We start from the raw sequence: 13210 nt of genomic DNA on the forward strand, positions 1-13210 counted from the left end.
AGCACGCCAAAAAGTGCAAGTAGATAAATAGGTACCACTCCGGCGGGTAGGTAAACGGCCTTTCCGTGTGCTGCTCTGGTTCACCAGAAGCGGCTTAGTCATGCTGGCCACATGACCCGGAAGCTGTACGCGGCTCCCTCGGCTAGTAAAGCGAGATGAGCACCGCAACCCCAGAGTCAGCCATGACTGGACCTAACGGTCAGGGGTCCCTTTATCTTTACCTACTCAAGACATGTAATTTCATTATGTACATTTGCTTTACAACTGTTGATTTTATCTATTTTTAAATTTGTGTCTTCTTGTTTTTAAATTTTGACTCTAACAGTATGTTCTTATGGATACTTTTCATTGTTTTATGAGGTTTTTCTGATTAAACAGTCTATAAAACTTGTTAAATAAAAAATAAAAATAAAATTATGTTCCTCTCACCACATGACAGGACAATATAGACAAATGGGTTGCTTAGTGACTAGAGTAACTACTTAACAATCTGTCATCTTTAAACCCCATAGCATTGCTCAGTAAGCAATCTCACATTGACATAACTGCTATAATATGTAATTTCAAAATTTGAAATGCTTGAATCTTCTTGATTCAGAGAAAAGTGAATTTTATTTCAAATATTTGTGCATGATTGCAAGTGACCATAAACGCCTTGCCTTGCTTTGAAGATATTGTTGGAGAGCTCACCAGGCATGTTATCAAGATTCCCTGATTCTGGGAGTCAACTGGAAATAAGAGACTGGAGATCACTAAACAGTTTCTACTTTTTCATGAGAGGGCTAGAGAAAGGAGCCTCCAGTCAAAGAGTTTATTAGTAGGAACTGCAGGCTATTACTGTGTAGAGTTCAGTGACCCTTTCCCTTACCTGAAACCTTTTGGAGATGGCAGGATGTGACCTTCATCTAGAAGCAAACATGCAACTGTTGACTGGTTCGCCACTCCCATTGTTCTCAGCAGCCTGTACCATTAACAGGAGCATTTAACTAGTCCACAACCACATATGGTGCTGGTTGAAGCATCTCCTGCCTTCACTGCAGCCCTCCAACTCTCTCTCTCTCTGTGTGTGTTGATGTTCAATCTGCCTGCTCAATGGGACCAGATGCCCTCAGCAGGGTAGAGTGAGGTGTTATCAACATACCAGTGATGAGGCAATCCAAATCTCCAGATGACTTTTCCTTATGATTCCATGTTGATGTTAAATATCATGGCGGGGAGTGGGGGGAACATGAACTCTTGTGGTTTCCCATAAGCTAGTGGCCATGAGAGATGTCCTGCCCTTCCCACACCATAGTCTGAAAACACTTGTCCAGGAAATACCAGAATCATTGTAAAACCAAGCTTTCCATGCTCAGCCCAGACAAGTGATCCAGAAGAATACGACAACTGCTGAGAGGTCCAGGAGAACTAAAAAAGTAGTAGTCCCTGTGACCATCCTCTGACTGAAGGAGTGTCTCCACCCCCATCGTTCAGCCCAGACACTGAGGTCCACCTCCGAAGGCCTTCTGGTGGTTCCCTCACTGCGAGATGTGAGGTTATAGGGAACCAGGCAGAGGGCCTTCTCGGTAGTGGTGCCTGCCCTGTGGAACACCTTCTCATCAAGGAAATAAAACAACTGTCTGACTTTTAGAAGACATCTGAAGGCAGCCCTGTTTAGGGAAGTTTTTAATATTTGATGTTTTATTCTGTTTTTGATCTGTTTTTAATTAGGAGCCACTCAGAGTGGTTGGGGAAACCCACCTGGATGGGCGGGGTATAAATAATAATGATAATGATACTGATAATGATAATTGTCATCCACTAGAGCAACCAAGGCTCCTTCTGTCCTAAGACCAGGCCTAAAACCAGACTTGAATGGATTGAAATAATAGGCATCATCCCAAACCACCTGGAGCTGAGATGCTACCACTTATCCCAGCACTGTGTATTATGAGTGGCAGGCAGAAGGGTCTTTCACTTCATCAGTTGCCTTATTAATTCAATAATTGCTTTACCCTTTATTTCCACAGCACGTTATAGTAAGGTTTCCAGATTTTTTTCAATGAATCTGGGGACACTTTTCAACTTCAATGGATTTTGTATGGGGACTGATTTGTAAATCTGGGGACTGTCCCCCCCAGATGCTACATTATAGCATCTAAATCTAAATCATTACCTGGTTGGGGGGGGACATTTGGTTGGCTGAGATAGCTTTGGATCCAAGGAATCCCAGCCTTTCCCCTGTTCTAACTCAACCTGCCCACAAACTTGCTGCTGACCCGCTTTCTCTCCCCCCCCCCCGCCCGCCCGCTATCAGCATTGGAATCTGTTGGGCCAGGGCATTGGAGGTTTCTCTGACCCGACATTAGATACCTGTGCCTGACATTGGAGAGGGAGACCCTGATATATTGTATGGTCCCTGGGGCAGCTTCCCAGGAGCCTTAGCATTGCAGCCTTAACCTTCAGAATGTCATAGGAACTTTTTTGGGGGGCGGGTTGCATGCACTGCACGCTCATATATTGTGATGTGTGCTGATTCTTGTTGCTAGTGCTAAAAGATAAAACTTTTAGTGATAAAATTTTTTAATGATAAAACTTTATAGCATATAGTTTATTATTGCTGCATCCTGATTTATTAGTTTACTGCTTACTTTTGATCTGTTTATATGATTAGACTATAGGGACAATTAGGTCTAAAAATGAATGTGCAGGGATGCTTTTGCAGTTGGGTGGTCAGCCAGCTGTGATTCATTTAAAGAGTCTCAGGGCCACTTCAAATGCTACATGTTAGTGAAGAACATGGGTAGGCAAACTAAGGCTCGGGGGCCGGATCCGGCCCAATCGCCTTCTAAATCCGGCCCGCAGACAGTCTTGGAACCAGTGTGTTTTTACATGAGTAGAATGTGTCTTTTTATTTAAAATGCATCTCTGGGTTATTTGTGGGACATAGGAATTCGTTCATACCCCCCACATAGTCCGGCCCCCCACAAGGTCTGAGAGACAGTGGACCGCCCCCCTGCTGAAAAAGTTTGCTGACCCCTGGTGAAGAAGGAAGTCTGGGAAACCATAGACAGACATGCAAGAGTGACAGTCATGAATGCACCCATATTTTCCTGCTGCTTTTTTGTACTTGTTAAGTTTTAAAAACTGTTTTTAATATTGTATTTTACAATATTGTAACCCACCCTGGGACTTCAGAGTGAAGGGTGGGCAATAAACAACAACAATAAAGACAACAAAAATGAACCTGCTTTAAGTCTACGATGTGCATTTCATCCACCAGATGAAATTATGTGTCTGACAACAAGGGAGAAAGCCTTGTCAGTGCTGGCATTCCTATTGCGGAATGATTTCCAATAAGTAAGGGAGGCACCAATTCTTTTATAATTTAGGAGGCCAGTGAAAACCAAATTGGTCACTGAGTAGCTCTTAGAGTTTCATAAGTTTATAACTGTGGAGATAAGTGGCCCTTCGCTAACCCTGGTCCCAATCAGTGAAGATCAGAACTACCGTCCTTCCTCCCATCATTCCATTCACCAAATTCCGCAAAAGCCCAAAGAGTCAACCTAGCAAAGCAAGGCATCCAACATTCAGATGGCAAGATAAATTAATATTATGTGACAAGTTATGAGTCTCCCCCCTTAAAGTGATTCATATCTCAGTGTACTGAAAAATTAGGTTTGTGTGATTTAAAACAGAGTGTGTGGTCATGCGTTTGTCTGAAAAAAATGGTTATGTGAATATGCCACAGATGAAGTTAAATTCCACCTCAGTCACCTTCTTTGAAGTCAAGGCATATTGGGGGATTTGATCCAAGTCATACTCAGAGTACACCCAATTAAATTAGCAGACTTAATTGATGTCAGTAGTTCTACTATGAGTATGACTAATGTTGGGTACCATCCACAGTTGTAATCAAGATCCAGATTGGCTACTGTAGCTCTATCCACACTGGCATATTGACTATGGTATAGGAAGCATCGTCTGCGCTGCAACAGTTAACGGAGCAACTTGACTCATATCGCAAAGGGACATCTCAGAGCGCTTGCTTGCTAGATCTGACAGCTCAAAAAGAGGCCATGACTGTATCAAAATATTAGAGCAAAGGTGTTGCCATAGCACAAAGCATAGGAACACAGAGCTGCTTGCTCCCTCCCCCATTTCCCTCTTATGTATGCTAAACTTATGCAACAGTAATTCATGACTTTAGTTCCTAAAATCACACAATGAGTCTTCATTAAGCTGGATGTTGTATACGGAATTCAGCAATGAATACAATGAGACAGTTATAAGGAGTTAAGACGTAAGGCTGGAATTATTCCGATCCTTGTAAATGCTTATGTACAGAAAGATTTATCCGTAAAATTAAGTTCTACGATTGAAAAAAGCAGCGTCTCCATACAAATGTGCCGGAAGTCTTTACAGTGCCCCAGAATTCTTTGTTGTTTTTGCTGCAACACAGACTAACATGGCTACAAATGGAAAGAAATGTGTGCATGGCACACGGGCATAAGACATACACTTGCTTAATATTTTAGTTTACTCTAGAAAAGCAGCCCTAGTACCAATGCTGTGGTGTTGTTGTTGTGGTGTGTGTTTTATTACCTTAAAGTATTGCAGTTGTTTCTCAGCATTCATTGTTCCTTCGCTTTCTTGCCTCAGACAGGAATTGAAGATAAAAAGCTCGGTATCTCTCAGCCACCCTTTCAGCTCTTTGATCCTGACCTCCAGCTGCCTTACCAGGCTTCCGCTTTCAGGCGAAAGCAGGTCACGTGCACCTAGCCCACTGTGTCCTACCATTGTGTCTTGCATCTTCTCTCCTAGGGTTTTCTAATGCAACAGAGAAAGAAACCGTAGATTAATCTTATGTTCCAAAGCATACACACCTGATACCTGACCATCTATATCATTAACTCTATGTAACCAATATTACAATTGCTTTTTATTTACAGTGCAATCCTACACATGTCAACTCAAAAGTAAGTCCTTTGGAGATTAGTGTTTACAAGAAAACAGGTATAGAATTGTAGCTTAAGCATCTTACTTATTCTGGGTGGACACAGGCAACCCCTTAGCTAACATATATAACCTCTTGATAATCCAGTTGTATGAGTCCATAGAGAGAACTAAATTAACATGGGATGAGTACTCTCACTCAAAGGTGGATTGGTCAGGAATATTAGTCTGACCAAGTTTTAGCAAGAATTCTGCACCATATAGGGTGCATTTGTGTGGTCAAATGGTCATTGCAACCTATGCTCTGCTATCTTAATATATGACAAAAGACTTCATTTGGATTTGTCCGACAGATCGTAAGATTCTTTGGATCAGCATAGAATTCCTGCTTTCTCCTTCCCACTGCAGATCCCTGTCACCCCTGAAAGGGCTGGAAGACCTTCCAAAGTGGTGTGGGATGTGCTGTAGGTGGCTGTAGCACTAGGGAACAACAGGCGAAAATTGGGAAACCACACAAGTGCTGTCCCTGCAAAAGCATTTTGTATCTAAGACTGCAATCCTAACCCCCCTGGGACTAAGACTATTGAATTCAATAGGATTTATTTCTGAGTAGACATGGTTGGATTTGGGCTGTTTAAGCCGATAATTTCTTAGCAGCACATATAAACAAGACGTTGCAAATTGTTTAGTGACAATGACTTCACTTGGTTCACTCGGCATTAATCTGAGTTTGATGTAATTGGTGGGGATATGAGCAGGTGGGAGAAGGAATTTTTGGGAGAGGAGTCCTTTCCTTCTGTAGGGCACTTTGGAACTGAGAAGTTGCCATTGGGTTAATATTTTATGTAGCTGCAGTATAATGTATAGTTTAGTTCTGCGCATATAGAATCACTGGAGTCTTTGGTAGTTACTGGCAATTTTGGATTGAGTTGAAATGCTATTACAGTCGTACCTTGGTTGTCAAACGCCCTGGAACTTGGACGTTTCGGCTCCCAAATGCCGCAAACCCAGAAGTGATTGTTTTGGTTTGCAAACGTTCTTTCGGAACCTGAACGTCCGACGGGGCTTCCGCAGCTTCTGACTGGCTGCAGGAGCTTCCTGCAGCCAATCAGAAGCTGCAATTTGGTTTCCGAATGTTTTGGAAGTCGAACGGACTTCCAGAACAGATTTTGTTCGACTTCCAAGGTACAACTGTATTCTCATATGGATGTAGGTTTGTTGCCAACACAGCCCGAAGCAACTGTTTCATTAATGCCATGTTTCTCACTTGGACAGCCAGGCCTTCCTCCTCTCCTCTTCCTCCTCCTGCACACAAGTGGCACCCTCCTCAAATCTGCTCCTAAAGGTTGGGGGAGGAGGGGGAAGTCCTGTCGCACAAGTGGAAATCCTTGCGCTAATGGAATGATTACTTAGTCCCACATTAGATACAAGTCATAGTATTTTGCAGGTATCTCCTCATACTATCCACAGATCCCTGGTTTATGATGTTGAGATGGAAGACATGGGAGTGTAGCAAAGTAGAGTACAGCTGGCACTCACCTTGTGCCAAAGTTGGCTAACTGTGGCCTGGATCATTTTAAAACAGCTGTGTCAAGACAACGATGTTACAAAAGAAAACTTTCATCTTTGCTGTCATTGTATATGCAAAGCAGAGTCTGGCACAGATTTTTTTTGTGTGTGTGTTGTGAGTAAGTGAAGTCTGGTGCAGATTTTATGCACCTGACTGACTATTTTTTTCTTTGCTTACTGTAATAAATTTGTTATTTATTTTGCAGATAAAATTGCTTGCCTTTAGCTGGACTTGGAGCTAGCTTAGATAATAGCTGGAATATGAGGTAAAGGGTCAGTTTTCCTTTGTTTTGTTTTGCCTACAGAGGGAAGAGGTTATGACTGTTACGTGTTGGGGCTGTGCGAGCAATTACTTTGGAACAGGACCTACGTCTGCCAAGGAGGCAGATTCTTATCTGGCTGCATTAATCAATACATCTCTAAAGGATGGCAGGGTTAGGATTAGCTCCGTTCAAGTCAGTGGGATGGCTGTGGACTAAGTGTGTTGATAATTTACAGCCTTAAAATAAGCTTTGAAACACACACTGAATTAAATCAACAGATACTCATCTATTCTAAAGCATTGTGTAAACAGTGTGTTGGGTAGATCATAACAGAGGAAAACAACATATTCTTGGCAACACCCTTCTATTTTGATGGTTCAAATATTGATAATTTGAAGGCTCTCAGTGGAATCCAGCTTTAGCTATTGTTTTTATGCTGTAACAAAAGTAGCAGCAGGAGGTGAAATCAGTGCCCTTGGAGGGTAGGGTCACAAAAAAGAATTTATTGCCACTTTTTTGTTCTGGAACAGTTTGCAATCATAAATTCTTCATAAACAGAATACTTCAGAGAATGGTCCGTCTTCATAAATATACGACAGAGGACATCAATTTCATTTAATTCACAATTTGTGTCAGCACAGCAGATGCCAATGCCTGCCTTGATAGGGTTGTTTAATATGCAATTGAGACAGAGTAATATTCAGCACAGGGGACAAAATTTCACAGATTAAACTGTACGCACCACTGACATTTCATTCTAATGTATTTCCATTCCACACTGTTCACCTTAGATGAAAGTAATATTAAAAACCATATCTCTCTATTTTACCATTGTTAGAAGTTAAAATCCTTGTCTTAAATTTTTTTCCATGCCAATTAAAATGTAATCATGCCAATTAAAACAGTATGCCTAGTGTTGTTAGTTTCTGCACAGTTTTGTAAATTAAATTAAAGAAAACTCAATCAGAAACTTCTTATTATACATGAAATTTCATTTAAGAGGGAAAAAACAACTTTTGGCTAAATGCAGAAATTAATTTGAGAAAGTGGTATAGAATTGCATCTTGATCTTAACATGCAAAAAAAAGAAAGGGCCTTTGAAATCCATTTTAAATGTCAGGGTAATGTTTTATTTATGTTTAAAAAATCTGGTAACTGGGTGATGAAGAAATGTTGATTAGTTGGTCATCCAGCTGATCATCTACGATACAACAGTATGCAGAAGTTCAGCATTGTGCTTGAAGTTAAGTTGATCAAACACTCGACAAGATACCAAAAGAGATGATTCCATATGCCTAGGGGGATTTGAGCCTGAGGGCACTGCCATACTTTCACTTGGCCCGTATTTTTAATGGTTTGTGCACCAATTAATTCCCCCATGTCTGAGAGCTTTTTATACTGGCCTCTGGCTTTGCCATAGGTTTCTTGCGGAAATCCGATCTGGCTAGAGGCACAGAAAATCTGAAGAGAAATTTATCCCTCTTGATAAACATATTTTGGAAGGGCTCGTGAACAGCTTTTTTCAAAGTTTACAAGGGTCTGCTGGCAGGAGGCGGTCTCCTCACTTCTCCTTTCTCTCCACCCCATCCCCTGGCAGTTTTTCATTACGGACTGTTGAACTGCACATTTCTGGTTGATATTGCCTTGGCTTGGACATGGGGTTTTCCTCTCATTCCCCAAATAACCCTGTTGTGGGGAGGGGGGAGAGAAAGTTCACACCTAGCTTCTGATTGTATGACATCTCTGCATAATCACAAAACCTGTCCTGTAAAAAGTAAAAGGACCTGGCATCTGCAGGGAATGAAGCGGGAAGGGAGAAGGAAGGACTAAGCTCAGAGCACCTTTAGCAACCTCTCCTAACAACAAGAAGAGATGAGGCAGCAACAAGTCCTGGAAGCCTAGAGGAGGGTTAGGCAACCTAAGGCCCATGGGCCACAAGTGGCCCACAGGGGTCATTTAACCAGCCCATGAGCTACCCCCGAACCAAGCCGCCCACTCGGCGAGTCCCCCCATGCTGTGTTAAACTGGCGCGGGGACTAGCTCCCACGGCACCAAAAATTGCGTCTGCACATGCGCAGACACTGGAAATCAAAGGCGCACGCGCTAACACGCACACGCAATCCAGCCAACAGAGGGATCTCCACTGGAGTGAACTGGCCCAGGTGAGGTAAACCTTGCTGACCCCTGGCCTAGAACATCCTTAGCAGCCCCTCTTAGCTATACAGTAGCTTCTTTGAGAGCCCCGGGAAGCACAGAGGGCAGAGCAAGGCAGACACTCTCAGAAAAATCAGACAAAGCACAACCCAAGAGCGGGCAAAGAAACATGGGTTTTGTGAAGAGGGCTCCAAGTTAAAAAATATAAAATGTTAATTTTTCAATTTGATTATTGTGCATTTTTTGTTTTCTTCTCTCTCTCTCTCTCTCTCTCTCTCTCTCTTTATTTCCTTTATATAACATACATCTATTCCAGATTTTTTGACAATTTGATTATGTATACTGTAATAATGATCTTAAGTCTAGCAATATCTAATGTAAGATTAGTTTGTTTTTTGTTTGGCTTTTGTATATAATGTTTGTTTAATAAAATATTTTTAAAAAATAGAAAATGCACAAGGCATGGGTCCACTAAACACAGGCAGAATTAGGGCAACACAGCTAGTTTGATTGCACTGGGCATGGAACTTTGGGGTTGCCACAAGTACGATGTAGAATGGAAGGCAAAGGGTGATGGGGTGCTGAATTTTGCCGTCGCACTGGGTGCCAAGTGAGACCCCAAGGTCTGCCACTGCACTAAGCAACAAAAGTCAACATTTTGCTGGCAAGTGTGGATGAACTCAGACTTTCAGGAACCAGCCACCTCCCATGTCACATGGCAAACCCCTTTTGAAATGGAAAGGGCTTCTGTGCACACAGTTCCTTTTGAGGGTATATGTGCGCAAGCTGGAAGTCCACTTCTGTGCAGGCATTACCCTCTCTGAATCAATGCCTTTTTCTAAAAATCACATATTTAGACTAAGGAAGGGATGGGGAACCTATGGCCCTTCGGTTGTTGTTGCACTATGACTACAACTCATTCCTGATCATTGGCCATGTTGGCTCAGTTGATGGGAGCTTAATTCATCAACAGCTGGAGGGACACATGTTGCAATCTTTTTACAGTGTGCTAATCTATTACCTCTATTAAAAATACTCCTTATGCCTGAATAATTATTATTTATTATTTATGCAGGATTCATGACTGTTTATTGTTTAAAATATCACATTCTTCTTATTATTTCACTCGATTATTATTTAAGCAATTTTGGCACCTTTGATTATGAATGAAAACAATTAAGAAAACAAGGATAGTCGAAATAATCTAATGCACAACAATGTTTCTTGCATCATGCATTATTGGAGTCTGGGTAAGAGAATCACTATACTGCATCTTCTCCCAGATTCTTGTATCTCATGTTTGGTTGAGACTGAACTCATCATAGCATGAAATGAATTATGGGAAACTTATTTTGTTGCTTTTGTCAAATACGAGCTGAATACAGCAGAATGAAACTTACCCAGACTGCATTCTTACTCAGATCCAGGACTTCAGATTTGTACTAAATTTGCATATTTGTTTTTCAGCCATCAGTGTGACCTGAAATATGTAGTGACATCCCCACTTTTCATCTTAAGGGTATAGTAAATAGTTAAAGAGTAGATGTCTCTAACATGTACCTTCAGAATAAATTCTATTAACATTCACTCAAGCATGACAGTCAGTGTATATCAGATATACTGTATTAGAGTTGACTTGGTGCATACCCATAATACATGGCATATTTTACTTACATTTTTTTCTGCATTAAAGAACTAAAATTATTAAAGTCAGACAAGAGACAAGCAGGGAATAAAAAAATCAACAGACAAGGGAAAATACTATGTGTGTATTTTTTTTTGTAATAGCATGAGTGGCTTGTTTGAAATGTATGTAGTGAATTGAATGAAAGAGATATTTGTGCTTCAAATTAGAAATCAGGCAGACAGCATACTTCAAGACACAAAAAGTACACACAACCCACGAACAGTAATAAAAATGCAAATACCCCAAGCAGTTCCCATTTTTCATTAATTGAATCCACTTTTTCAAGGAGATCGCTGGGTAGTAAAACACCACTTCTCTTCAAAGCTTCAACTTTACTCAGCAATTCCATCTTTTTGGGGTGTCTGATTGACATTTCTACACTGTACCTCTAAAATGAGAATTAAAAAAAGTTGAGTTAGCTATTGAAAAAGAAAAAAGAGTCAATTAGCATATAATCTGAAAAAGCAAGATGCTTAAAGACGGTGGCAATCTCTTCTGTTAATACTGTATATTGATATGGCTCCTAAGTGATCTTTAACATTAGGCTAACAAAATAATAGTCATTGTCATAGACATGGGCTGGTGAGGGTCTCCTACCTGCATCAACAATCTGCTTCAACAATGTCCTTGGATGCATCAGTTTAGCTTCTCCCTTTCAAATCATGCCAGGGAGAAAATGGCAACTGTTCACTTGCACCAAAGAAAGAAGATGAGGTCAGGGAGGGGCACCTTTGGGACAGGACCTGGATGTTCTCCAGTCCCTTGAAAGCCCAGTATTTGGGGGAAAGCAGATTTCGCCGTACCCCCTAATAAACTTTCCATTTGCAATCTGTTTCCTTGGCTGGAATTCAAAGAGAGACTTTAGCGTGGTATTTCCCAACCTTGTAGCCCTCTAGATATTTTGGACTACAAATTCCATCAACCCTGTGGCTGTGCTGGCTTGGTCTGATGGAAGACATTGTTGAAAACACTGCTTTTCCCCCAGAAAAATAGGTGCTGGTACCCACTGTGAAGTTCTTACAGTAAGTGCCACACTTTTTAACAACAACAAAAGAGGTTCTGGTACTGAATAATAATAATAATAATAATAATAATAATAATAATAATAATAATAATAATAAATTTTATTTATACCCCACCCTCCCCAGCCAAGACCGGGTTCAGGGCGGCTAACACCCAATATAAAAACAAATTGATTGAAATACAACTTAAAAACAAGATTAAAATACAACATTAAAACATTAAAATACAGCCTCATTTCAATGGAAACTCAAATAAAAAACTATTTTGGGGATGAAAACATCAAGTCTTCACCAAGGCTAACTTTCCAGACTGATCCTACATGGGCCAGAAAAAAGCCAGGGAAGTCCCCAAATAGGAGTTCCATCACAGGAGGAGAAAGGAAAAAAGAAGAGGGGGAGGGAATCAAATTGATTCCAAGCTGAAGGCCAGGCGGAACAACTCTGTCTTACAGGCCCTGCAGAAAGAAATCAGATCCTGCAGTGCCCTGGTCTCATGAGATAGAGCGTTCCACCAGGCTGGAGCCAGTGTTGAAAAGGCCCTGGCTCTGGTTGAGGCTAATCTGACTTCCTTAGGGCCTGGGGCCTCTAGGGTGTTGCTATTTATGGATCTTAAGGTCCTCCATAGGGCATACCGGGAGAGGTGGTCCCGTAGGTACGAGGGTCCTAGGCCATGAAGGGCTTTAAAGGCCAAAACCAGCACCTTGAACCTGACCCTGTACTCCACCGGGAGCCAGTGCAGCTGGAAAAGCACTGGGTGAATATGGTCCCATGGCAGAGACCCCGTGAGGAGCCTCGCTGCAGCATTCTGCACCCACGTATGATTTGAATATCTCTTGAAAAAAGCACTGGTTGAAAACGTCAAGAGGGCACCAGATTGTGGAAAGCATTTTGGCCCATAGATCTCATTTCATATAAGAATCTCCCTTTGGAAGTGCTCTGAGATTAACAAATGGTTTGCTAAGTGATACTGTGGATAGGGACGGCTCAGTTGCTGTCTGAGAAAATCAAACCAAAGTTGGTTACAACATGGTACTGATTCTGCCAATCCCAATAAGTGACAGTGGCATATTCCTGCACTGCATTGGGTTGGACTACATGATCCTCAGGGTGCCTTCCAACTCTACAAGTCTATGAAGAACTAGCTGTGCACTTATTTCAATCTTAGGTTTTGTCTGAGAGAATCCAATAAGGGCCTATGACCCCCAAGTGACCCCCCCAGCACAGACCCGCATCATCATCTGCATATAATGGCTCTTGGTTCTATTTCTTGGTCACACTAGAATGTGAGAAAGAGGGAGAATCCAGGAACTGGTTGGTTGGTTGTTTAACACAGTATTATTCAATATCGAGTCCTCAGATTTGTTGGACTACACCTCCTATCATTGCAGATCCCTGATAGGGATGGCGTATGTTGTGGAGTCCCGCAATATTTGGGGGCACAAGGCTGACAAAGGCACATTTTGCTCTGCCTTTCCTACAGGGATAGCAATAAAAGGAAATGCAAAATAGATAGAGAGAAAAACCAAATGCAGAAAATATCTTATATGCAATTGTTTGAAACAAAATAAAACATAAAACAT

The 13210-nt window shown here is 41.5% G+C and overlaps 1 protein-coding gene across 6 annotated transcripts in view; it reads right to left on the bottom strand.

The window, feature by feature from the left end:
• Nucleotides 1-13210, bottom strand: part of AKAP6 (A-kinase anchoring protein 6) — a 244900-nt gene that overhangs the window by 31362 nt on the left and 200328 nt on the right. For all 6 annotated transcript variants that reach the window (XM_083505275.1, XM_083505274.1, XM_083505273.1 and 3 more), the window contains 2 exons: nucleotides 10850-10996; nucleotides 4585-4809 (listed from right to left, as the gene is read on the bottom strand). In XM_083505275.1, coding sequence (XP_083361401.1) covers nucleotides 4585-4809; nucleotides 10850-10996 — 372 coding nt within the window. The remainder of the gene's footprint in view (nucleotides 1-4584; nucleotides 4810-10849; nucleotides 10997-13210) is intronic.

This window comes from Podarcis liolepis, assembly GCF_965112155.1.
Source record: "Podarcis liolepis genome assembly, chromosome: 1".
NCBI classification, from domain to species: Eukaryota; Metazoa; Chordata; class Lepidosauria; order Squamata; family Lacertidae; genus Podarcis; species Podarcis liolepis.